Source organism: Apodemus sylvaticus, chromosome 10, assembly GCF_947179515.1.
Source record: "Apodemus sylvaticus chromosome 10, mApoSyl1.1, whole genome shotgun sequence".
Taxonomy (NCBI): Eukaryota; Metazoa; Chordata; class Mammalia; order Rodentia; family Muridae; genus Apodemus; species Apodemus sylvaticus.
Window position 1 is genome coordinate 45,135,571 of NC_067481.1, and position 25,484 is coordinate 45,161,054.

A 25,484-nucleotide genomic window follows, 5' to 3' on the forward strand; every position below is an offset into this window, starting at 1 on the left:
GAAGCCCACATATTTGTACTTGGTTAAGTCTCTCGCTCCTCTTCCATCCCGAGCATTCCTTCCTGCCTTCCTTCCCTCCTTCCTTCCCTCTATCTACTTTTCCAAAAGGAAGGTAAGAGAGCATATGTTGGTTACACTATATGACAGTGGTGGTTCTCTGGGAAGGGGAATAGGGCTTGGTTAGTGTGTGATGGATGGTCAAAAATGACCAGTGCCAGTTAATCTGACCATTCTGGAAGCAGAGACAAGCAGATCTCTGTGAGTTCAAAGGCAGCCAGAGCTACATAGACCCTGTCTTTAAGAAAAAAAATTTAAGCCTTAACTGCTTACTACCTCCTACATGGGCAGCACTGGGTTTGGGTGTGTCCCCAGCCTGTTTGCAGCCCTCTCTGCTTAAGGCCTGGTTATTTAGAGGACTTGAGTTCTATAACAAAAACCTTAAACATTGTTATTTTGTAAACAATAGATTAAATGCCAATGTACATATAAAAACAAAACTGTTTGCTGGCTGCTGTGTTTTAGGGATCTAGAGCTACCTTTCAGAGAGACGGCAGTGGGCTTGAGAAGAGGCCTAATGGTAGCTAAGCTCTGAAGATAAAGCCAGCAGAGCTTTCCCAGGGACAGATGGAGAGACATAGCAAGGATGACTAAAGGGTTGTGTTTTTGGTGGTGTGAAGGGAAGGAGTGGTCCGGACTTGAGCATTCAAGATGGTGAAGGTGCAGAAGGAAAGGGCTGAGGACCAAGTCTCGGATGTTCCTGCATCCAGAGGGGAGGAAAGGCGAAGGGACAGAAGAGCCAGAAATATCAACCAGTGAGAGAGCAGAGAGCCCCCCCAAGCGTCCCCTGTCTCTCCCCACTCCACACACACACACACACACACACACACACACACATCTGAAAGCAGCAGTTTTCAACCACGTATCATGTTAGCACAAATTCTGCCCTGCTTCTGTCTTGTCTCTTCCTCACTTTAAAAGCTATGAATTGAAGATTACATAAAGAAATGTTGTAGTTAAATCATGACATCATGCAAACTTTTAATGAATTTTTAACCACACCCAGGGTAAAGCATGTCTATTACTCTAATATAAATATAGCAAAAAATGGGGGGGGGGGGTTCTTAATTTCTGTAACATTTATGTGTCTTGTAAAAATTCTGAATTCCACTTTCCCATGCCTACCCAATCTCCAGCTTTTTGTCATTTGAATAAAAACCTGATACTATATCTGAGTACAGAGCTTGAAGCTCAGTAACAGGTTTATTATAAACAGGCAGAGTTAACCAAGTGGAAGGTTACATTGCTCTGATTGGGGGGGGAATCCTGGATTTGAGTTCACCATTTCATGTGCTTTGGGCAGTATCATTCTTTATAAAATAACACAGCCACCATTGGATGGATTGTGAACTTTTTTGCTGGTGGTTTAAACTGGACCACCAGTCCACTTTTAAATTTAAAGGACATTCCCATCACTAGCCAAAACCTTGAGATGAACAGATCTTCACACTTTGCCTTGGCCTGATTGTTGTTTAGGAGTATTTACTTTTAATTTTCTTTTGTGTAATAATTGTAAAGAGATCACTTGGTTGCTTACTTCGTCTCTTAAACTTGTACATCCTTTTAAATTTAGGCACCATTTAGTCCTGTAGTCGCTGGAATTCTCATCTTTATCGGCCTATCTAGAAGCTAGCTGTCTTCACACTTCCCAGCCTTGAGAATGAATGCTACCCTTTAAATCTGACGATGACATTGATGGGGTTGGGGTCAGTTCTCTCACATCTCCTTAACTTAACAATTTGAAGATATGTCGTCACAGAATTGATGCAGAGTGACCTACATAAAATTATCGTGTCTCCTCAGCCACTCAGCTCGGATCATGTCAAAGTTTTTCTTTATCAGATTTTGCGAGGTAAGATTTCCCTTTATCAAGGAAAGAGAGTGTGGTGGGATAAATGAGACATTTTGCACTTTGAACTTTATCCTGGCCTTCCAAGCCTTCTTGTCCAAAGACATTTTTGTTTTAGCCAAAGTTTGGCTGTTTTTGTGTTTGATGTTAAGGAGATTGTGTGGAGATTGTGCTAGGTATTGAACGCAGACCCTTGAGCATGCTAGTCATATTCCTACCAACAAGAGGCTTTTAAGGTGGCCATATATTTTTTATTTTTACTTTCATTAGGGCAGAGAAGGCAGGCAAGTGGATTAATCTAGGAAGATAGGTAAGCAGCAGTTTGTCACAAATCCCACTGGCTACCCTTAGCTCTACACAGAATATGCATCAGATAACTAAATTAAAAAGTGACTGTTCTCTATGGAAGACATCCATCTTCAAGCCAATTATTGGTGGGCTTGTCTGAATATTGCCTGCCATAGCAGAGTCCCACTCAACTCACCGTGACCCCCTAAAACCCAAAGGAGATGGAGAAGCCCGTGGACACACCCACACCCGCTGAGTATCTTCTGAGAAGCCAGTGATTGATTCCTCCTCTAGCCATTAGCTGTGCCCACAGTTCTACTGTGACAAATGGAGAATTATTTAAAGCTAAAACCACTTTCTTGTCTGGTGAAATACATTTTTCCCAATATTCATGGAATTAAAGTCTAGAAAGAAATAGAAAATCAAGATCTTCCAAGTATCAAATTCATAAGCAATATTACAACAACAAAAAAGTTCACCTGTGATAAATCTGTAGATATTGTTTAGTAGGGGAAAAATGGGAAAGATTCTTGGCTTATCTACAGTTGTAAAGAATACATTATACTACATTTTATTTCAAAAAGGAATCAGTGTAAGATTGTAACTTACACTGCTACTGAAGACCAACCAGTCTTTTAATATGTCAAACTATTTTGAGATGATTAAGTGCTCTCCTGGCTGTCAGTAGTGGCTAGTGCTGCTGACATTCCTGGGCAGGTCCCTGCATTTTGTCCTGTCATTGAAATGCTTATCCTAAGAAAGGCCTCCTGTAGGTTAATGGAGACTTCTGTGTTGGAGCGGGTTCAGAGTCACAGGTTGGGAGTATCAATAGCAGAACTCCATCCAGTAGCCACATTCAGGAGCAGTTGAAGAATATTAGCATGACCAGTCATAACTGTAGGGCCTGACAGACTTACCTGTGCTTCAAGCCATGTAATCTTTTAAATTATAGACATTGTCTCTGGCATGTGCAAACTGTGTGACATTTTACTGCAACAAAATTACAGTGTTTTGAAGGGGACTAAGCCAAGCTTTTAGTAATATTCTTTACCTTTTGTTTAGGGGTTGATTTTAAATCTTTTAGTTTGTTCCTGTTTAAGGTTTGTTTTTTTTGTTTTTGTTTTTGTTTTTTTGTTTTGTTTTGTTTTTGTGATCATTAGTTAAATAAAAGGAATTAAGTATCTGCAACTAAAATTGTGTTTGTTTGTTTCAGGTTTGAAATATCTCCATTCAGCTGGCATTTTACATCGAGACATTAAGCCAGGGAATCTCCTTGTGAACAGCAACTGTGTTCTAAAGGTAGCTTTTCCGTTATTTAAGATCCGGAAAAGAAAATGTCTGGCTGCAGAGCAGCTTTCCCCACTCAGGGAAAAGACAGAAAGCAGTTTTCTCCAGCCCCTCTCTCACCAAGGCCACTGCAACTAGCTTGTGGTTCTGGCTCTTCCCCCCACCCCCTAGAATCTTCTCCCATGTTCCTTCTACATATCTGAGTCTTACTTTCTGCCACTTGGTAATTTTTAAACAAGGCTTGTGATCTATAATTTTATCTACCTATTTATTTATTTTGGAGATGTAGCCCTGGCAGGCCTGAAATTCACTATGTAGATCAAGACTAAACACAAATCCCTATAACTCATTTTAGTTAAAAATATTTTTGAGACCTTATAGTTGGGAATTCTTGTCCTATTTCTACCAAATCAGTGCTGTGATGTTTTCAGCCAGTTCTTATTTGGGTTTTGACTGAAAACCTTCAAGGGCAATTTTATGTTGATCCTGTCATGTGCTATTAATTACCTGAGGTCCATTGTCCAGATCATCCTTAGTGCTGTGGTAACTTGTGGCTGTAGACTAGGCAACTGAAGGAAAATGTCCTTTCTGAGTATCCATCCTCATGAAACCCTCTTCTGTTGACTGGATTGATGTAGCTTAGACTAGCCTGGTCTGTAAAATGAGTTCTACGACAGCCAGGGCTGTACAGGGAAACCCTGTCTTAAAAAAGGGGTGGGGGGAGAAGATGGCATTTGTGCCAAGCTGAACAAAATGCCTCTTTTATTCTAATTTCTTCCATGAGTCCATCCTGGAAATGGCTTGGCTAAGCTGAAGGGTGTGTTCAGCCATGCATGGAGCTCATTTGCTTTGATTTTGGTTTAATTAATTAGTTTAGGATTATTAATTAATTAGTTTAGGATAGGCTAAAGTATTTGTTTTCCTGTTGCTGGGCAAGAACCCAGGCCCTTGCACAATAAGGCAAGTGCTCTTACTGAGCCACATCTCCAGCCTGGAGAAAAAATTTTAAAAGATGCATAATTTTAAAGGGAGCAGATCATAATGATCTGTAACTCTGATACCTTCTCTGGCTTCTGTGGACATCAGGCACACATGTGGTGGGCAGACATAGATATAGGCAAAATTCTGATGTGCATAAAATAATACAAAATTTAAAAGATGTATAATTTTATATAGAAACATTGAGGTTAGAATTTCTTTTGTCCAAATAAGACCATATTTTTATAGTGATAGAAATATCCTATATTGCTGGGCAGTGGTGGCGCACGCCTGTAATCCCAGCACTCTGGGAGGCAGAGGCAGGTGGATTTCTGAGTTCGAGGCCAGCCTGATCTACAGAGTGAGTTCCAGGACAGCCAGGGCTACACAGAGAAACCGTGTCTCAAAAAACCAAATCCAAAAAACCAAAAAAGAAAAAAGAAAAGAAGAAAAAAAAGAAATATCCTATATCATTTAAGACTTTTTTAAGTTCATGATTTTTATCAAGGTTTTTTTCATGTATGTGTAATGAGGTTTCTTCATTGCTGCTATTGTTTTTCCAGGTATAAATGTGTTTGTCTAGCTGAGTCTCCTAGTTTGATTTCCATTATTATGATATAATAAAAGCTATGACAAAGAACAACTTGGGAGATGGAGTTTATTTGCATGTCCAGAGTCACAATCTCTTAAGGACCACCAAGGCAGAATCTCCAGGCAGGAGCTGAAGCAGAAGCCTTGGAGGAATGCTGGCTGGATGGCTCTTCCTGGCTTGCTCAGCCTGCTTTTTTTGTAACTAACCAGAGCCACCTGTCCAGGGATGGTATGGTCCACAGTGGGCTATGCCCTCCCACATCTGTCATCAACCAAAAAAAGGTCCACAGGCCAATCTTACGGGAGTATTTCCTCAATTGAGTTTCCCCTATTCTCCAGTATGTCTATGTTTTTTGAGCTGACAAAAATCTAAGCAGAACATTTGGGCGTGGCATTGTGACACATGCCTATCATCCTTCCTCTTTAGAAGTACTTGACAGGGGTTGGGGATTTAGCTCAGTGGTAGAGTGCTTGCCTAGCAAGCATAAGGCCCTGGGTTTGGTCCTCTGCTCTGGGGGAATAAAAGACAAAATAACAAGAAGATAAAACAAAAACAAAAACAAACCAAGGTAGCTTTAAGTACACAACAGAAGGCTCAGGTGTTGAAGGTCAGCCTCAGCTGTATAACAAGCTTAACACTACACTGTCTCAAAAGTAAGCAAAGGAAGGTAGGTCTCTGCTTGGTAATGTCTTAACTGCCCTTTCTATTTAGATTTGTGATTTTGGATTGGCCAGAGTGGAAGAATTGGATGAATCCCGTCATATGACTCAGGAAGTTGTTACTCAGTATTACCGGGCTCCGGAGATCCTGATGGGCAGCCGTCATTACAGCAATGCTATTGACATCTGGTCTGTCGGGTGCATCTTTGCAGAACTACTGGGCCGAAGAATATTGTTTCAGGCACAGAGTCCCATTCAGCAGGTGTGACTTTGCTTTACGGCTCTATTTGCTTTTAATTCAGCTGTAGATTTAAAGGGAAAGCCATCTTGCATACATCTTGAGTTTATTCATTGTACTGTCTTAATTGACTTTTAGCAAATTCAGGTTCACCCAAGAACCAGAAAGTTATAAAGTTGGAGATTGCAGAGGTTCATTCTGCAAGTTAGGAGCTATTAGAGAAAGTGTTGACTTCATTACATGCACTGGTGCATAGCAGCAGACTTGGTTCTAAGATTGCATAGGTATGGTCTCAAGTTGTTAGAGGACATCTGTTTCTTCCAGCTGAATAGCTATGATTTTAAAATGTTTTGATGACTTAGCATACTTCTCCTTTGTGCATAGACTATATACTTTTCATGTTGATTTCTTCAAATTTGAACAATTAGAAAGATTCTTATCTTTATTATTGGACTAAAGTATTTGGACTAAAGTATTTAGATATGGCATAGAACACCAGAAGATAAGTAAAACAGAAATCAAGAAATCATTTGGGGGCTGGTCCTGAATTCAGTCCCCAGCAACCACATGGTGGCTCACAACCATTTCTAAGGGGATCTGATGTCCTCTGCTGGCATGTGGATCTATATGCAGCAGAGCATTCATACAATAAGTAAATTAAAAAAAAAAATCATTTGCAGTCAGCTGTCCTGGCACACACCTTTAATCCCAGCACACCTAATCCCAGCACACCTAAGGCAGAGGCCATTAGGATTTCTGTGAGTTCCAGGCTATCTTGATCTACATTTCAAGTTCCAAAGTTTTAGGAACTATAGACTATAGAACTAGCTAGAACTACATAGTAAGACCCTGACTCAAAATAAAAAGAAGGTAAGGTGGAATTAAAGGTTCACACCTTTAATTTCAGCACTCAGAAGGAAGAGGCAAGCACATCTCTTGAGTTGTGTTTTTGTTTTATTTTGTTTTTGAGTCAGGGTTTCTCTGTGTAGCCCTGGCTGTCCTAGAACTCATTCTGTAGACCAGGCTGGCCTCAGACTCAGAAATCCACCTGCCTCTGCCTCCCAAGTGCTGGGATTGCAGGTATGTGCCACCACACCTGGCTAATTCTTGAGTTTTGAGGCCAGCCTGGTTTACAAAACGAACAGCCAGGGCTACACAGAGAAACCCTGTCTCAAAAAAAAAAAAAAAAAAAAAAGAGGCGGAGGAGGAGAAAGGGATTGGGAGCACTGTAGAGATAGAGATAGCTCAGTATTTAATACCACTTGCTATTCTTCCAGAAGACCTGAATTTGGTTCCCAGCATTCATGTCTGATGGCTCATGGTTACCTATGACTTAAGCTCTGAGGGATCTAACTGCTCTGGCCTTAAGGATTCTTGAACTCAAGTGTACACACAGACTATACACACACAGTTAAAAATAATTTTTTAGGTTTAAAAACAAAGAGAGCATTGGTGGCATATGCCTTGAATTCTTATACTTGGGAGACAGAGGCAGTGGATCTTTATGAGTTTAAAGCCAATGTGGTCTACATAAAAATGTCCAGGATAGCCAGGACTGTATAGTGAAACCCTATATTAAAAAGAAGAGGAGGAGGAGGAGGAGGGTGAGGAGGAGGAGAAGAAGAAGCAGGAAGAGGCAGCGGTGGATTAGTGTAAAGAGCACCAGCTGCTGCTATGTGACAGTTAACAACTGTCTGCAGGAGTTGTGACACTCTCTGCTGGCCTCTTCAGGCAATATACTGCATACACTTGTTGCACAGACAGACATGCAATCAAAAATACTCATAAAAAGAATAACTCTTAGAATAACTTAGATAATGATTTTTAGGAAAAAAAGCACTTGGAGCTAAGTATGGTATCTCAACACTTGAGAAAGTGTGGGATCTTTGTAAGTTCACATAACAGGTTCTACAAGTCTGAGCTTTCCAACTTTCCAAAACCACTAGGAACTCATCTGTTTATCAGCAGTGTGTGGGGTAATAATTGTCACAGAAAACACGGGTTGTTTTTGTTATTGTTTTGTTTTTTGGTTTTTTGTTTGTTTGTTTGTTTGTTTGTTTGTTTGTTTCGAGACAGGGTTTCTCTGTGTAGCCCTGGCTGTCCTGGAACTCACTCTGTAGACCAGGCTGGCCTCAAACTCAGAAATCTGCCTGCTTCTACTTCCCAGAGTGCTGGGATTACAGGCATGGGCCACCACTTCTGGTGAGTCCAGAGATCTTAACCTCAGGGGAAAGTCTGTCTCAAGCACTCCCCTTACCAGCCTGATGATTGTCCTGTAGATAGGGGCAGGAAATGCTGTTCTCTGGGCATGGATTTCCCATCCTACGGAGATCCAAGGGAAATGGTGATGTTAATTAGGTTATAGAGTCAGAACAACTTCAGCACCAAAAAAATTGGTGAGGTGGTTTGCGGCCTACAGAGACTTGTTCACAGGAAGACCATTCTATCAGTTTCCTCTATCATGCCCACCCAGCTCGATAAATGTGGCCTCATATGACATCATGGTTTTCTAAGTTTCAGGTTTTTCTGTCAGTGTTAAGAGGTCTCTAGAATGTAAAAAAATGTGTGCTGGTCCAAACATTGCAAGAGTGAATGCCCTGGGTATTTATTATATATTATTATGTGTTATATTACATGTATTTGATGTGTAGATTAGCCCCATCGTAGAGTTGAGTCCATTTGAAGCATTAAAATCGATTCATTAGCTGTTTGAAAAGAATAGTCTTTAGACACTGCTTTCAAAGGTTGTAAATGCTGTGCCTTTAAAGCAGTGTGGCATAGAGATACAACTCCAGGTTACCCTAGTATAAGAACTCTATGCTTTCGGTGAAACCTAGTCCAACTGGCCTCAAACTCACAATCCTGTCTTAGCCTCCTAAGTGGTAGAGTAACAGGTATGTACCACCTAACCTGATTTTTTTTTTTAAAAAAAAATAGGCCAGAAAGTAAAAGAAAGAGCTTTTATCAGAGCGTACCTGACCATATTGAAGTTCTAAGGTTAAAAAAATAGTGGCACTCATTTTTATTTCTAAGGCTGTAATGTAAGTCTAATGAAAAGTCGTTTCTATGATCTCCTGTCAACCTGTATTTCATGTTCTCTTGCAGTTGGACTTGATCACAGATCTGTTGGGCACGCCCTCCCTGGAAGCAATGAGGACAGCTTGTGAAGGTGCTAAAGCACACATACTCAGGGGTCCTCATAAACAGGTAAAGAGGGGAAGAGGGGAAGTCTATCCCTGGCAACTGGCCACAGGGAAGAATTTCTTTTCCGTTTTTTTTGTTTTTTAAAGCTTTATTCATTTGTTATATGTGAGTACACTGTAGCTGTCTTCAGACACTCCAGAAGAGGGCATCAGATCTTGTTACAGATGGTTGTGAGACACCATGTGGTGGCTGGGATTTGAACTTAGAACCTTTGGAAGAACAGTCGGTGCTCTTAACCGCTGAGCCATCGATCCAGCCCAAGGGAAGAATTTCTGGCCCAGAGAGGTCACTTATAGGTTGTAGACACATATGTACATAGACACAAAGACACAAACAGATATCCTACAAGTAAGAGCTCTGTTATGTGTATATGACCATAAATAGTAAATAGCATATGCCCACTATCATAGCAGAAAAATGCATGTTATAGCGCCATTGCTTATCAGTGACAGGTGACCTCTTGGTGGGCTCATAGTGTTATCAGTATGTGGGGAGAAAGCTTGGACTTCAGTGCGTATGAGTCAAGACACCGGCTCCAAACACTAAGCCCAATTGACCGCCCATGTCTCTTTCCCTGCAAGGATGCAAAGCAGTTGCTGTTGTACTCTTACCACTGGCATCACATCAGACCCCAGTGTGGTCTGCAGTATAAAGAAGGATTGCCTGGTTCTTATTAACCAGTATCGCTTGCAACCAGCTAGATCACTGCAGAGAAAGCTGGGATGCTTTTCATCCACTCTCTTGAGTAAGCAGTGTTCCCTGCAAGTGTTGTCCTAACCTCCTTTAGAGAAAAGTCAGTGATGTGAAGCGTGAGTGAGGGGAATGCTTTTCTTAGGAACACGAAACAAGCAGAACCAGAAAGGCTTGAGCACGACTAGCAATGCCGGCTTCCTCAGCCATGGCCACACAGGCAGTAAGGGGAGGTTCTCGGACATTAGCTCAGGCCAGTAAATAGAGAGAAATGCTTGTATTGTTTTATTGAGGCAGGGCTATTTTTAACTCACTGTGTAGATAAGTTGGCTCAAATTCACAGCAGCCCACCTGCCTAGAGGTGGGCTGCCTTACGCAAAGAGCCGCCTTAAGGGTATATCCTTCGGTTGCATTTTGTTGAAACTGTGAAATAATTTGAGGCCCTGACATCCTTAGAAGACTGCAGTAACTTTTAAAAAAGATTTATTTTATGTTAAATTATGTATACGTGTCTGTGTGGATGTGTGCACAGGTTTGTAGGAAGCTGGAAGCAGATACCCCTGGAGCTGAAGTTACTGGCATTTGTGAACTACCTAGCCTAGGTTTTGGGAACTGAACGCAGGTCCTCTGCAAGAGCAGTACTTACTCTTAACCACTCTTCATGTCTCAAGTTCTCAAGAGTTCAGTACCTGTGAACCAAGAGGAGCCTAACCACTGTTCATGTCTCAAGTCCTCAGGAGTTCAGTAACTGTTAACCAGGAAGTGGCTCTATTCCAGGTGACGCTAATGAGATCTGCTGAGCTAGTTATTGACCAGCGTCAGGAACATTAATCTCATTTGTTATTATCTTATAGTAAATGTGTCCTTGAAAATAGAATCATTTTCCTCTTCTATTGACCTCATCAATTTAATAAATCTACCTGGCCAAAGATAACCAGTAATGAAGTGTGATGATCAGACACCCTGGTATCATTTCTCTAAAGATTTTAGCAATTGCTAATAGTTATCAACTAATTAATTCTCTGTCAAAGTGTTATATTATTAGCCGGGCAGTGGTGGAGCACTTGGGAGGCAGAGGCAGGTGGATTTCTGAGTTCGAGGCCAGTCTGGTCTACAGAGTGAGGGAAGGAGTGGGGGGGCAGAGAGAGAGAGAGAGAGGAGATTACATTATTTTCTAAAGCAAAGAGGGAAATAAAGAAAACTTAAAAGTCAAATAAGCTTAAGTTAATTCTATTGGAATCCTTTCTTGTACAGTTTTACATGGCTTGGCCTCTTAGTGAGTGGTCCTCCTGAAGTTTATGGTCTTGCTTACCAGGTTGGTTGTCTGATGGCCTGAGAGGAGTACCACAGTAAACATTGGTTTCAGGATATTTGATACTGGAGAGAGAGTTGGTAGATGAGGTCAGAGAGCTGCTGCCCACAGGTGCTTGGGCTTACGCATCCTGGAGCCTCAGATTTGGGGAAAGGGCTTCACCCCTGCGGGAACAGCCCCTAGGCTGGTGGCTTACCTAGTGTATGCTGTACCTGTGTATGCGAATCTACTGCAGGCAATTGGCTGTGGGAGAAGCGCTTCCACTTTTTTCCTTCATTGTGGGAACTGGTGTTGGTCTGCATTTGCTAGTTGATCTGTATGCTATCACTGAGTTCTGAGTGATGTTCACGGGCTCCTGAAGCCCCTGTGTAAGCCACCAGTCTTTGTCTCTCCCACTGCCCCTCCACCTCCACCTCATGGTGTACATCCAGACACTTGTAGGCCTACTAACAGCTTCACTGAAGGTGATAACTTTTTACAGTTGGAAGACAACTGCGCACAAGCTTATTTGGTATATAGATAACTACATTTTTTCACATTATTTTTCTGTTCTTGGTTTTTGGTTCCTTTGTTTTTGTGGTTTTCTTATGTTGTTATTTGAGTTTTGTTTTGTCTGAGTTTTTTTAATTTAGAGTCTTGCCACTTCTCTTGTGATCATCCTGCCTCAGCCTCTTCAGTGCTGGGATTACAGACATTTGCTACTATAGAGTATATAGCTACTCTATAAGCTAGAGTTTATGTACTCTGCTTCAAAAAATCAGTTTGATTCCCAAGATACAGTGTGTAGCTTGTATAGATCTGTACATCATGGCTCTTCCACCGAATCCATGATGTTTAGTTGGCTCAGGCGCAACTCAGGCTGTGCAGCTCGGCTTCTCTCTGGACTGTAGTGACGATGAGGAATGCAGGCTGTGCTGCTGGTCTCAGGCTTACCACAGCACACAGCAGGTTGGGTGGTGTCCTGTGGGTGGGCAGAGAGTTTGTAGACAGGTTGTATAAGGATCCCTACTAATAACTTACCCTATGACCTTGAACACATTATTTAGCTTCTGTGAGCCTCAGTTTCAATCTTCAATAAAATGGGGATAAAAATGGTTTCTCTGGCTAGTAAGATGGCCTCTAACCCTTCTGGCCTGCTTTCAGTCCCCAGAACCCATATGGTAATAAGAGAAAATTCTCTCCCAGTAGTTGTCCTCTGACATCTGACACATGTGCTTTGGCACCAGTACCCACCCACCCACATACATACACACACAAAGTAATAAATATCAGTGCCCGTGAGCCACTTACATTTTTGGGGTCCCTTCCTGGCTACAGGGAACTGATGCTTTACCTCTCAATATACTTTCCTTGTTTGTCATTCAAAACAACATATTTTTACTATCATTAAATTATTATAATTGGGTTAGCTAAAGAGGTGTCTCAGTGGTTAAGAGCCAGATGCCACCTGTAACTCCAGCTCCAGGGAATCCAGTGCCATCTGGCTGGTCTGGAACTTGCTATATACATAAGGCTGGCCTCAAAGTCATAGCCAGAGCTATATCGGGAGAACCTGTCTCAATAAAGTAAAATAAAATAATCTTTTTCATTTTATTACAATAATTAATAATAGTAAATAAGAATAATAATTAAGAAATAATTAAGGCGAATATGGGATAGTGTCTGTCCTATATGAAGCACTTACTAAGTAGCTATTAGATTAACACTAAAGCCAAGCATGGTGGCTCATGTCTTTAGCCAAATCTTCAGGGCTATACAGAAAAACCCTGTCTTGAAAAAGAAAACAAAGCTGGGCGGTAGTGGCACACGCCTGTAATCCCAACACTCTGGGAGGCAGAAGCAGAGGCAGGCGGATTTCTGAGTTCGAGGCCAGCCTGGTCTACAGAGTGAGTTCCAGGACAGCCAGGGCTACACAGAGAAACCCTGTCTCAAAAAAACCAAATCCAAAAATCTAAAAGAAAAAAAAAAAAAGAAAAACAAAACAAAGATTAACACTAAAATAGTTTAAAAGTGGGGAGGGGGCACTATCACACTGTGAAGACTCAGGAAGGAGTATCAAGGCCAGTCTGGGATGCATCTCAAGACCCTGTTTAAAATCTACTGAAAAGTTTTAAGTGAATTCCCTTAAAATAACAAACAAGACAGAATGAGACAGCACAGCAGGAGTCACGTAAAGTCAAATGCATGCACACTGCTGAGTTTTATAAAAGATTCACACTTATCCTCAGTGAAGGTGCGTATGCTGACTGGAGGCCCTAAAGCCCCATCTTTTTGCATCTACTGTAGGTTATTTAATAGAAGAATATATTTAGATCTCAAGGGTTATTTATTTATTTATTTATTTATTTATTTATTTATTTGAGTGCCCTGCTGCATGTACACCTGCATGCCAGAAGAGAGCATCAGATCCCTTTACAGATGATTGTGAGCCACCATGTGGGTGCTGGGAATTGAGCTCAGAACCTCTGGAAGAGCAGCCAGTGCTCTTACCGGCTGAGCCTTCTCTCCAGCCCCAAGGCTCCTTTTTTTTTCCTTTTTTTTTTTTTTTAACATGTGTATACCCGTGCATGTTTATACCTGTGCTGGTATGTTTGGGTAGATATACACATGTGTGTGTGTGAGGGCATACAGAGGCCAGAAGACAACCTCATATGTCATCATTAGAATCATTGCCTATGCCAGGCAGTGGTGGCGCACACCATAATCCCAGCACTCTGGAGGCAGAGGCAGGAGAATTTCTGAGTTCAAGGCCAGCCTGGTCTACAGAGTGAGTTCCAGGATAGCCAGGGCTATACAGAGAAAATCTGTCTCGAAAAAACCAAAATCCAAAAAAAAAAAAAAAAAAAAAAAAAAAAATCATTGCCTACCTCATTTGAGAGAACATTTCCCATTGACTGGAACTCACCACTTAGGCTAGACCAGACTGAGTGGCCATTGTGCAGTGGGCGCCCTTCTGTCCCCACCTCTCTTGTGCTGGCATTGAAGGAGCACAGCACAGGGCCCTGCCCAGCATAGTCTGGGGTTTGAATTCATATCTTCCTGCTTGCAAGACCCGCACTTCATGCTAGTCTGTGAGGGACACATCTAAAAACTCTGAATAAGTTGTTTCAATTTTAAGTAGAGTTGAGAGTTTTCAAAGAAACTTTAATATAGCCAGGCAGTGGTGGCACACACCTTTAAAGCCAACACTTGGGAGGCAGAGGCAGGCAGATTTCTGAGTTCGAGGCCAGCCAGGGCTACACAGAGAAAAATAAAATAAAATAAATAATTAAAAAGCTTTAATATAAACTTTAAGCATTAGGGTCACAAGACAAAACACAACAGAAAACATGGATGTGGGCTTCTCAGAGAAGAGTCAAATCAACAGATGGGTTTTAGTTGTTTAGTAAATACTAGGACCAAAAGCAGCTTGAAAAAAGGGATCATTTCACAACTCCCAGTTCACACAGTCCTTCTCTGAGGGAGGGTAGGGCAGGAACTTAGAGACAGGAACTGAAGCAAGGGCCAGGGAGGGGCGCTGCTTACTGGCCTGCTCTAGATTCGCACTTACCCATCCTTCTTATGCCATCCAGAGCCTGCGCAGGAGTGGCACCACACACAGTGCAGGGGGTGCCCTCCCGCACCAGTCAACAATCAAGAAATTGCTACAATCCTGCTCACAGGCCAGTCTGAAGCTCCACCATCAGTTGAGCTTCCTTCTTCCCAAGTGTATGAGTTGACAACCAACATTAGCCATCCCACTTATCTCTTTAGTTCTTGGCTAAGCTTCTTTTAACCAGCTACTCCAAATTAGATGAAAAGTGTTAGTAATAATTGCTAACAGTAATTAGAAGTTTGGTATGAATGTGTTCTGAGACTTGTCATAAATACTTTTTTATAGTCTAAACATGGTTATCACTACGAGTATTTCTTTTTGTCCTTGTAAGATGGAGGGTTGCATAGATTAACAGTATGCTTTAGGGGCTGGAGAGATGGCTCAGCAGTTAAGAGCACTGACTGCTCTTCTGAGTCCTGAGTTCAAATCCCAACAACCACATGGTCGTTCACAACCATCCGTAGTGAGACCTGATACCCTTTTCTGGTGTGTCTGAAGACAGCCAGAGTGTATTTACATATAATAATAAATAAATCTTTAAAAAAATATATGCTTTAGGTTGTAAGCCCATTCTTCAAAACTAAGTTTCTTTTTTTTCCTTGTGTCTAAAGGAAAAATGGTTTATTCATGATCGTACATAAGAGCCAGTGTCATGTCTCATATCACAGATGACATGTCCTTCTCCTAGGAATATCTATTTCTTTGGTATAAAGGAGAGAATAAAGGGAAAGCCATGCCGTGCTAAGGCATCCTCACAGGGAGGAACTCAGAAGTTCCAAGCTGGTTCTCTAGATTGTTAGGTGGAGCACAGGTAAGGCCATTTCTGGGCGCTGCACTGTGCAGAGCCCCTCCGTCGTCCCCATTGCACAGGGAATTCAGGTCTGATTTTCAACATGTCCACCTCACTTTGGGAGACCATAATTCTAATCAAGATCTTGTCTCGATTACCCTTGTCCTTGATGAGTCATACAGCCAATCACCAAAGTACAGTGGTTTGTTCTGTATGCACTGGACCAGGTTCAGGAATGTATTTTCCAGGTCTCCTTTGGCCTACTTCTTGATGGTCTCCAGCATGTCATAAAGGCTGTTGCTCTTGTACCTTTCAAGAGATGGTACTTTCTAGAGATAGTCAAGATGCCTATCCACTTGGTGACATCAGTTCCATTGGTCGTCACCCCAGCATCGTAGAGTTCCCAGGCATCCTGGTCAGTCAGGTCACTGACTGAACCTCCTCTGCTCTTCTTCCTTTGGCAAGGACTCTTCAGCTTGCAGAAGTCGCTGGGTGTGTTGGAAATGGCATCCTTCTTCAGATTGGTCTTTACTGTCTCCTAACACAGTCTGTTAATCTCTAGAAGCTCCTCATTGGTGCTTGAGCAGATGGTCTCGATGAGGGAGCCCTCAGTCAGCACCCAGGCCCTTCAGGAGGCTTTCGGTGCAGAAGCAGGTGTCTCCAGTAGGCCCAAAATCTCTGTCTCCAGGTAGCCAGATAGGGCTGACTTCAGCACCGATAGGTGAAGGCATGTCCTGTTCCTGCGCATTGCTGTGCTTAGTCAGAATGTTGACAATGCTGACCTCAACCATTCGTTTGATCTTGACACCATCTCAAGGTTCAAAGCATCCAAGTTGGTGTAAGCTTTAACTGACCCATAGGCACTTGGGGGTATGGAGTAACCACCCTCTAAGCTGAGCTTGCACAGGATTCTCTGGACAGTAGACATTTTTAAATTAAACAAAACAAAAACAAACAAACAAACAAACGGGCCAGGCACCTAGCACTGAGCGTTGACTCCAGAAACAAACTTAAGTTTCTTAGCTAAGCATTGAGATGCCCATCTGTAATCTCAGCACTCCAGAGGTGGAGGTAGGACAGTTTGTAGACACACCAGGCTAAAAATTAATGGGTAGCCAGTTTTCTTATTCTAAATAATAAAGTCAGGAAAGAAGGAGAAAGGGTTGGGTGTGTTGTCTCTCATGGAGTTTAGACTATGAATCCTTCCTGGGTCCAGGCCTGGTCCTCAAAAGATAATGTTACTCAGTTGGCTAAGCATGAGTGAGGTATCTGTCTGTGAAATTGGTAGAAGGAAATCAAGCCAAGCAAATGACGAGGCTTGAGAGTGGAAGAATAGCTCACTGTAAGTCAGGGGTTCTGGGCAGGCAAAACACTGCATAGTATTTTCATTGTATTGTGTTTTTTTATAACTTAGAATCTTAGATGTAGGAAAGCTTAGCTTAATAAAACAGTCCTGTCTGTGCAGGGACCATGTCTGACCATCAGCAGACTCTGTTCAGGTAGAGTTTTCCTTGATGTGATCCCAGAGTGCATCCTGCTATCCAGTGTACACTTAATGCGCTGACTAAATCCACAGGCCCTTTGCGGCCAGCTAAAGTCTACACCTTTTGAGAGTTGGATGGGAACTTAAGGAACACCCTCCTGGGATACTCGTTCAGCCAGGCCAAGGCTACCTAGAGAGAGCACACTTACAACTTAGCACTTAGAATCTCTCACCCAACTCACTCCCCACGTTTGATGTCCATAACTCTGCATGTGGCCAAAATTTTTAGTCTCTTTTTCCACCCTTAAGCATGTTTGGTCCTCTCTTCTTACCCAACCCTTCTTATTTATTGGATCAATTTCCATTTGTCACAATGTTTGTCCTCTGCCCTGTTATGCTGTTGATGGACTCTGACCAGGTATGCTGCTGGAAGTCAGTGTATAGGCCTGATTGGACACTAAGTAAACCAAGCTAGCCTTGAACTCACAGAGGTCTGCCTGCCACTCTCTCAGATGCCAAGATTAACGCGTGCACCACTCACATCTTTTTGAGCTGGCAAATTCTTTTGCTATAAGTTAACTGTATTATGTATATAATACATAAGGGCTTAAATATCTGATTTTTTTTTCCCTCTTACAGCCATCTCTTCCTGTACTCTACACCCTATCCAGCCAGGCCACACATGAAGCTGTACACCTGCTTTGCAGGATGTTGGTCTTTGATCCAGTAAGTAGTGTTAACTTTTATGTGTTTTCATTTCTGTTACTTTGTGTGTTTGAATGTTGCACCTGCCTGTTTTTCTGTGCACCACATGAGTGCCTGGTGCTTTCAAAGGTCAGAAGAGGGCATCAGATTCCTTGAACTGGAGTTGCAGATGGTGTGAGCTGTAAGACGCCCCCAAAAACCGAGGGCGCCCCAGCACCCCACGCCTCGGAAGGCGATACCCAAATCATTCGTGAGAAACGGTCTCAATGCAATAACATGAGGATTTCTTTTTTCCAGAATTCTGGGTTCCATAGCCATACACCACACAGGGGTAGAAGACTGTGGACCCCGGGTGCCTAATTGCGACAGCTTTTATAAGTTTACAACAAAGCCCTCAAATCACAAACCAATCATTCCTTAGCATCTAGAGCCCTCGAAGTGCGAGCCAATCGATTTGTATCACTCCATAGTTTTTAGGCCAATCAGTTAAAATTATCAGTGGACCAATTAGTTTCCTATTGGAGTCTATAGCTGTATGAACTCCTAGATAGGGGTAATGGCGAAAGCAGTTTATAGAAGCAAGATAAGCTTAGCTCATTTGCAGTTACCTTGTGGGGCCAGGATCACCTATTCAAAGCCTTTTTGTCTAGCTCTGAACAAAGGGCGGGTTCTGGAATGTGACCTTTTACCTAGTTTCTAACAAAGAGCACAAAGAGTGGGCTCTGGAATATGAAGTGTTTGGGGCTCCTTAGAAGGCTGGAGTTAGGCTGTATTTTCTATTCTTTCAGAGCCACCATGTTGGTGCCAGAATCTACATCCTGGTCCTCTGCTAGAGCCACAAGAACTCTGCACTGCTGAACTGTTGCCCCCAACCCCTATTTTTATGTTTATTAAATAAATTTTAAAATAGTATTCTAAGAGAAGTATTCTGACTTTAACTAGACTAGCAAAGTCAGTAGTGACTGGAGATAACAGATTTCAACTCCTGTTTGTGTTTCCCATGTTACTTCGTTCCATGATATTTGAGTATTGACGTTTAGACTTAAGCAAAGCTTATGTAAAAGAGCTAGGAGACATTACCATTCTTATAATCTTGTTATCTGTGAAAGGGTTTGACAACCAAATTAAATCAAAAGTAAATTTTTTTAATTGTTTGAAAAATCATCTATTGTTTGGTGTATGGAAAGTTCCTCTTGGGTTGAAATTGTAGCTTTTCTGAACCTCTTTTCTGGACTTGATTGTTCTGGACATGTAGACAAACTTCATCATGATGTCTGCTGTTAATTTGTTTATTCATCCAAAAATTATTTATCATTCATATGTGTTCCAGTAATTATTGTCAAAGAAGATTCAAACAGAAACATTTCAAAAGAAAATGTATTTGAAAAAAAAATAAATAAAAACGAAAAAAAAGAAATGTATTTGATACAAATGTATTTGATAAGATACAAATAAGATAGAGACAGTAAAACCACCTTGCTCTGTGGTAAAAACACAACATCTTTCTTATATATTAATCAGATCCACATAATTGTCTTTAGACAGGACCATAAGAAAAATTATGGGGACTGGGTGTGATTGCACATGCCTTTAATCCCAGCACTTCGCAGGCAGATCTCTGTGATTTCAAGGCCAGCCTGGTGTGAGGTCCAGGACAACCAGGGATTTTTAGAAAGACCCTGCCAGGCTGGGAAGTGTTGGCGTATGTCTTTAATCCCAGCACTTGGGAGGCAGAGGCAGGCAGATTTCTGAGTTCGAGCCCAGCCTGGTCTACAGAGTGAGTTCCAGGACAGCCAGAGCTTTACAGAGAAACCCTGTCTTGAAGAAAAATTAAGAAAAGAGGAGAAGAGAAGAGACCCTGTCAGAGAAACATACAGAGAATTAGGTGTAAAACTTGTTGGGTTTGAACCAGGAAGGAGATAAATACCCATAAACCCAGTTTGGCTGGGTGATGATGGGGTTTCAAGGTCCTCTTTAGCCACATGTGAGTTTGAGGCCACCACATGAGACCTTGGGCTAGTGCCGCACATTCTTGAAGCAGGGCTGAATGTCATTTTCATTGTTTCCTGTTGAGTCCATCCTTGAGTCCTGTTATATCCACTTTCCCTTCATCATCCACTGAGCACTGAGGAGGGATGATTTTTCTTTAATTTTTTGCTGGAGTGTAAGATTCTGGATCAGTAAGCCTGACACTCTAGTGTATTAACTGTTCTGATCAAAAGCCCCCCAAAACCCAAAGATAGGCGGCCACATCTGCTCTCAGCCTGGCATTCAGACTGCTTCCTCCACTAACTGGAGGTTAGTGGGGTGTGCTTCGCCCTGTCAGTCTATGTTCAGAGAGAATGAAAGTTCTAAGCAGCCTTCTAAAGTTGCCAATGTAAATACATCTCCTCTAAATGCTGACACTTCCAGAAGTATAGCCTAAAGTATTGCCAAAAATGCAATGCATCACATATTTAAATGTTATGATATTTGTATTTGGGGCCCTGTGTACATCTGTTTCAAGGTAGGAACTCGGCAGATTTTTAGTAGAAGAGCATTTCAAAGTGGAAGTTATTCTAAGTCTGCTCACTCTCCGGCCACCTACCCTAAATTCTCTTGCCCCCCTTTGACCCTTTACATGTCAAATATTAGCTGTGAAATGTAAATCTTGTGAACAATTCTATATGGACAGCCATGCTTATCTGTAGTGTTGATGTGCTGGTCTCTAAATTTGATTTCAGTCAAAAAGAATATCCGCTAAGGATGCCTTAGCCCACCCCTACCTAGATGAAGGGCGGCTGAGATACCATACGTGTATGTGTAAGTGCTGCTTTTCCACCTCGACGGGAAGAGTCTATACTAGTGACTTTGAGCCTGTCACCAACCCCAAATTTGATGACACCTTTGAGAAGAACCTCAGCTCTGTCCGACAGGTTAAAGGTGAGTACCTTTTGACATCCAGTCAGATAAGGTGACTAGTAACATCTTTTATTACATAGTCAGGGATCCAGAGTCAGAGGCTTGCTAAGGCTGCCTGACATCTTATTTTAGCTTTGCACATAACTGTCTGTGCAGAGCATATGTGCATGATAAGAGAATGATGATTTAGCACTATTTCCAGGGAAGACTAGCCAGAGGAATGAAGACTTCACTCCTATTCCAAGTTGTATGAGTGTGACTCGAAATATACTGTATCTGCATTCACTGAATGTCATTCTTTACATAAAACATGACATTTTTCAAAGAACCTCAAAGTCACTAGAGAGAATGGTGATGAGAAAGGGGAACTCTGATAACCTACCCTGAAGATGTGTAAAGGCTCTCTCCCTGGGGTGGAGGTTTGAGGGTACCTTGGGTTTAGGAGACTCTCCACCAGTGGAGCTTCTAGCCTGTGTAGTGCCTCCAGAGGAGTTCTTGTCTGTTTTTAGTAAAACCCATCATTTTGGCTTCAGAAAAAGTAGAACTTGGTTTGGACTGAGAGAGAGGGTATGTTTGTGATTTAAGTATCCCAGCAGGCCACTGTGTCCAAATGCTGGCTGCGTTAGCTGGGAATCCACACTGCCATCCTACAAGTTGGCAGTGCAGTGAGTGGTATTTGTTTTCTCCACAGAAATTATCCACCAGTTCATTTTGGAACAGCAGAAAGGAAACAGAGTGCCTCTCTGCATCAACCCGCAGTCTGCTGCCTTTAAGAGCTTTATTAGGTAACTGTCTGCATGTAACTCTCACCATTCAGAAGAAAGGCTGGTGTGATTTTTGGTATAAGATACAGCATATTTCTATTTTGTTTTGTTTTTTAATTATTCATTTTGCATGTCTGTGTGTGTGTATGCTCAGGACTCAGTTCTCTGCCTGAACCACGTGAATTCTGGGTCAGACCTCGGTCATCAGTCAGGGTTGACGGCAAGCACCCTTTCTTACTGAGCCATCTTCCCTGTTTCTGCTTTCATTTCAGTTTGTTCAGTTTTTTAATTAATACAGATTTTTAAAATTCAAAAGAAGCTGGGCATAGTATCACATGCCTGTCATCCTAGCATTTAAAAAGTAGAGATGGGGCTGGAGAGATGGCTCAGTGGTTAAAAGCACTGATTGCTGCTCTTCAAGAGGTCCTGAGTTCAAATCCCAGGAACCACATGGTGGCTCACAACCATCTGTAATGGGATCCGATGCCCTCTTCTGGTGTGTCTGAAGACAGCGACAGTGTACTCACATACATAAAATTAACAAATCTTTTTCAAAAAAATGTAGAGGCAAGAAGGGAGTGCAAGGCCAGCCTGGGCTACAGTAAGTCTAATCCTAGGTTACATGAGACCTCATCTCAAACAAACAAACAGAAACATTCAGTAGAAAGTTGTCGCTATCAGTTTCTGGGCCCAACTCCCATGGTGAGTTTGACAGTTAGGTTTTCCCAGAGGACTGTGATGTTTGTGGGCCTTGACTGCAGCTAGGAGTGTGGCTCAGTGCCGCCACCTGCTCACCCTCTTGATAACACAGCCCAGCACTGGCAGTGGCCTTGAGTTTTCACCAGGTAAACCCAAACTAGCCTTGGTCTTGAGCTCCTCCAGCCTCAGTGCCTCAAGACCGTGGGCCAGACCCATACTCCTGTCTGACTCCCTCTTGGCTATATGTTTGCATGTTTAGTTTATTTAAGACGGGGGTCTTAAATAAAGGTGGTGGAGCACGCCTCTTTGGAGAGTGCCTATATCTGCAGGGAGCACACAGCATGGCCTGGCAGGAAGTGTGCCCAGGGGTGCGGCAGAACTGGTCATCAGAAGGGCAGGCTGGGCTGCAGAGGAACGGAGAGACAGAGGTGGGCCAGAAGCAGGAGGGAAGCTGCACCCTCTGTGGGCAAATGTGACCGTGAAGCCAGGCACCAAAGAGCCACAAGCAGTTTGGCTCCATTTTCTTGTCGATGGACACGACCCCTTATCTGTCTCTTTCCTTTCCCCAACTCCTTACTCTTTCCTTTCCCCACAGCGAGGTAGGTAGGGCCTTCCGTGTTGAAGCTGTTGTCTGACCAAACTGTCTAAGATTAATAAGATCAGTTGGCTTCCATTTCTTCCGTTTTCTTCCATATAGAAAGATTTTGTTAACTTGCATTTTGACTTTCCTTTTCTAAATTACTTTGTTTAATGTTTTCCCAGAACACTCAGTGATCCAGATGATGAGGTGTTCTAGTGCCTTCCAGGTGCTAGTCATCATTCTCCCGGGCCTGGGAGGGAAGTGATTGCGGTCCCTTTCTAATTAGCAACCCTAGACTCGGGACGAACTGTACCAGATCTGTGATAACAACTGCTGGACCCTGGCTCGTACTGCACCAGTAATGCTCACAAGGCCCCTTCAGATAGGTCCCCACTCACCAGTACTAATTTGAGAGGCCATTTCTTAAGGGCATTTTTCTGATTGAATATGAATAACATTATTTATAATAGCTACCATTCACTTTACATCATGAACTAGGGTCAGTGGAAGGCACTGTGTATATATTATCTAATATTTTGCACACCACTCTGAGGTAGACCGCGGGATCCTTCCCACTCCTACTTAGTAATGTGGCCCTCTCCCATCCCTGTGTAAGCCACTGAAGCTTACTATCTCCTCCTGGATAACAGATCCCTAAGTCTTTGCAACCAGCTCAGTGTGGATACAAAAACAGAAATGCTCTGCACAGCTCTCCAAAGGGAAGGTGGCCAGGTGGGGGTGGAACCAGCGCCCTGTGCCCTCATAGGCACCACTGACTCCCAGTGTCCCTTTTCTTCCAGTTCCACCGTCGCCCAACCATCTGAGATGCCGCCGTCTCCTCTGGTGTGGGAGTGACTGTGGAAGGCACTGTACTACTGAAGAGTAATGTAGCTTTCACTGGAGCCTGGGGTTTGCAATGCTGGAGGGTTAATCATGCTTGTACTGTAATTTTACTAATGAAGTTTTAAATTAACAACCACTACTTGTATGATATGAATAATATTTAGAAATGTTACTAGACTTTTAATCTTGTAAAGTGGTTGTGCTTTTAGAAGAAAAAAAATATTTTACCCAGAGTTGCACATGGTTAAAGAATTCAGTGCAGCTGTCGTGGCTCACCTCAGAACAAATGAAAATTGAACCAAATTTGGGCTTTTGGGGTTTATGTTTTTATTTTATTATTATTTTTTAATGAAGTAAGATTGTTCACATGTATACACTCACACACAGAGGATAGTCATACATTTTGATATTTGAGCCATTCCTAAAGATTAAGGGTTTTCTAAAACTAAAGAGTCTAGAAAGCTTGCCAGTGACCAATCATGGAGCCACGTGAGTTGATTGGCTGCCCCTGAGGGATGGGGCGGGAGGGGCTTGCCCTAATGATGAAGCCCTGTAACTGGCTTCTTATTAGAGCTGCGCTGGTGGTGTGTGCTGCCTAACCTCCAATGCTGTGCGTAGAGAGAATGAGTTTGTGGCTAGGAGAAACTAACCCTCTGTTTCCCTTACCCAGTATAAATATATATATATATATATATATTTAATCTATTTTTATTAGAAGTTTTTCTGCTCTTTCTTACATAAAAAAAAAAAAGAGAGACCCAAGCATGCATCCTTCATGTATGTAAATAATTCATTTCTGGACTAATTTCAAAAGAATCCCAACACTGCTGTATAGAGAACTAGCTTGCACATTTTAGGTCTGTGAAATTCTGTGAGACTTTTCCTGCACTGGACAGTGAAAAATAATAAACAAAAGACAAAAAGAAATTAAAAAAAAAATTACAGCCACAAAGGCACATAGGGAATCATGTCAAATGTGTTTGTGTCCTTAGGCAAAGCTGTGGGAGTCTTGAAATGTCACAGTAGTAAATAACTTATTACTTTTTGACAAATTCTTTTTCCTGCTGGAACACTGAACTCTGTGCATATGTAAATAGAGCACCAATCGAAGGCCTCTACCTCCTGGAGTCACACAGCCTGGCGTGCTTACCTCCACACGCTCATGATGACTTATTTTTTTTTTTTAAGTTCAATGTGGAGACTTGAAACTTGAATGTCCCTTCCAACTTTTATATTAAAAATAAAAAGACAAGAAAATTGAAGATCGTTTTTTCACCTGTACGAGGAGTACTAACGGATCGTCTTAAAACTGGTCTAGGAAAAAGCTTGGTGTGTGTTACGGACAATTAACTGTTAAAGTTACTGTAAGTTATCTGTATTTAGCAGAGTATTTTCATCTTGAGTGATCTGAGCTGAATTTGAAGACTATTAAGTTATATTTGGAAGTTTTAACTTCAATGAAGTAATTATTTGCTGTGAAAGAAACAAACATTGAATTACTAAACAAAGATGGTGCAATATCTTTGTTGTCGTTGTTGTTGTTGTCGTTGTTGTTTTTTATGAGGCTCCTGAGAATCTACCCGACCGAAGCATTTCAATTCACTTGAATGAGAAACGTGTTTAGTATCAAAAGAGCCTGAGAAGACACTGGTATGAAAGGTACAATCTCAGAGGTTGGTCAGTTACCGTGGCACACTTTCCGGTCACTTTGTACAATGTAGATTTGAAGTACAGTGGTGAGAACATTAAACGTGACATTTGAAAACGGTCCGTCGCTGTCTTATTTCCTCTCCTCCCAGGGTCTGCTCTTAGGCACAGCCTCTGTCCTGACTTTGCAGAGTCTGGAGACAGACGCTGATATTTCCACTCTTATCTTTGAGGAAATTACTTGCTTGTTTTCAGTTCTTCCTAGCAAGTTAAGATTGCCAAGAATGTGTCAGAGGCTCAGTTAAACGGCATCCAAGGCAGTT

The 25,484-nt window shown here is 42.1% G+C and overlaps 1 protein-coding gene and 1 pseudogene across 2 annotated transcripts in view; one reads left to right on the forward strand and one right to left on the reverse strand.

Annotated features, from left to right (window-relative positions):
• Nucleotides 1–25,282, forward strand: part of Nlk (nemo like kinase) — a 133,174-nt gene extending 107,892 nt beyond the window's left edge. The window contains exons 4-11 of one of the 2 annotated variants that reach the window (XM_052194271.1): nt 1,803–1,909; nt 3,408–3,493; nt 5,763–5,972; nt 9,054–9,155; nt 17,662–17,748; nt 20,451–20,649; nt 21,320–21,413; nt 23,472–25,282. In XM_052194271.1, the coding sequence (XP_052050231.1) occupies nt 1,803–1,909; nt 3,408–3,493; nt 5,763–5,972; nt 9,054–9,155; nt 17,662–17,748; nt 20,451–20,649; nt 21,320–21,413; nt 23,472–23,526 (940 nt within the window). In that variant the 3' untranslated portion in view covers nt 23,527–25,282. Of the gene's footprint in view, nt 1–1,802; nt 1,910–3,407; nt 3,494–5,762; nt 5,973–9,053; nt 9,156–17,661; nt 17,749–18,515; nt 19,038–20,450; nt 20,650–21,319; nt 21,414–23,471 lie in introns of those variants that run through there. The other variant, XM_052194272.1, reaches the window with a different exon arrangement.
• On the reverse strand, nt 15,347–16,467 carry LOC127693427 (annexin A2-like; annotated as a pseudogene).
• Nucleotides 25,283–25,484: the final 202 nt, after the last annotated feature.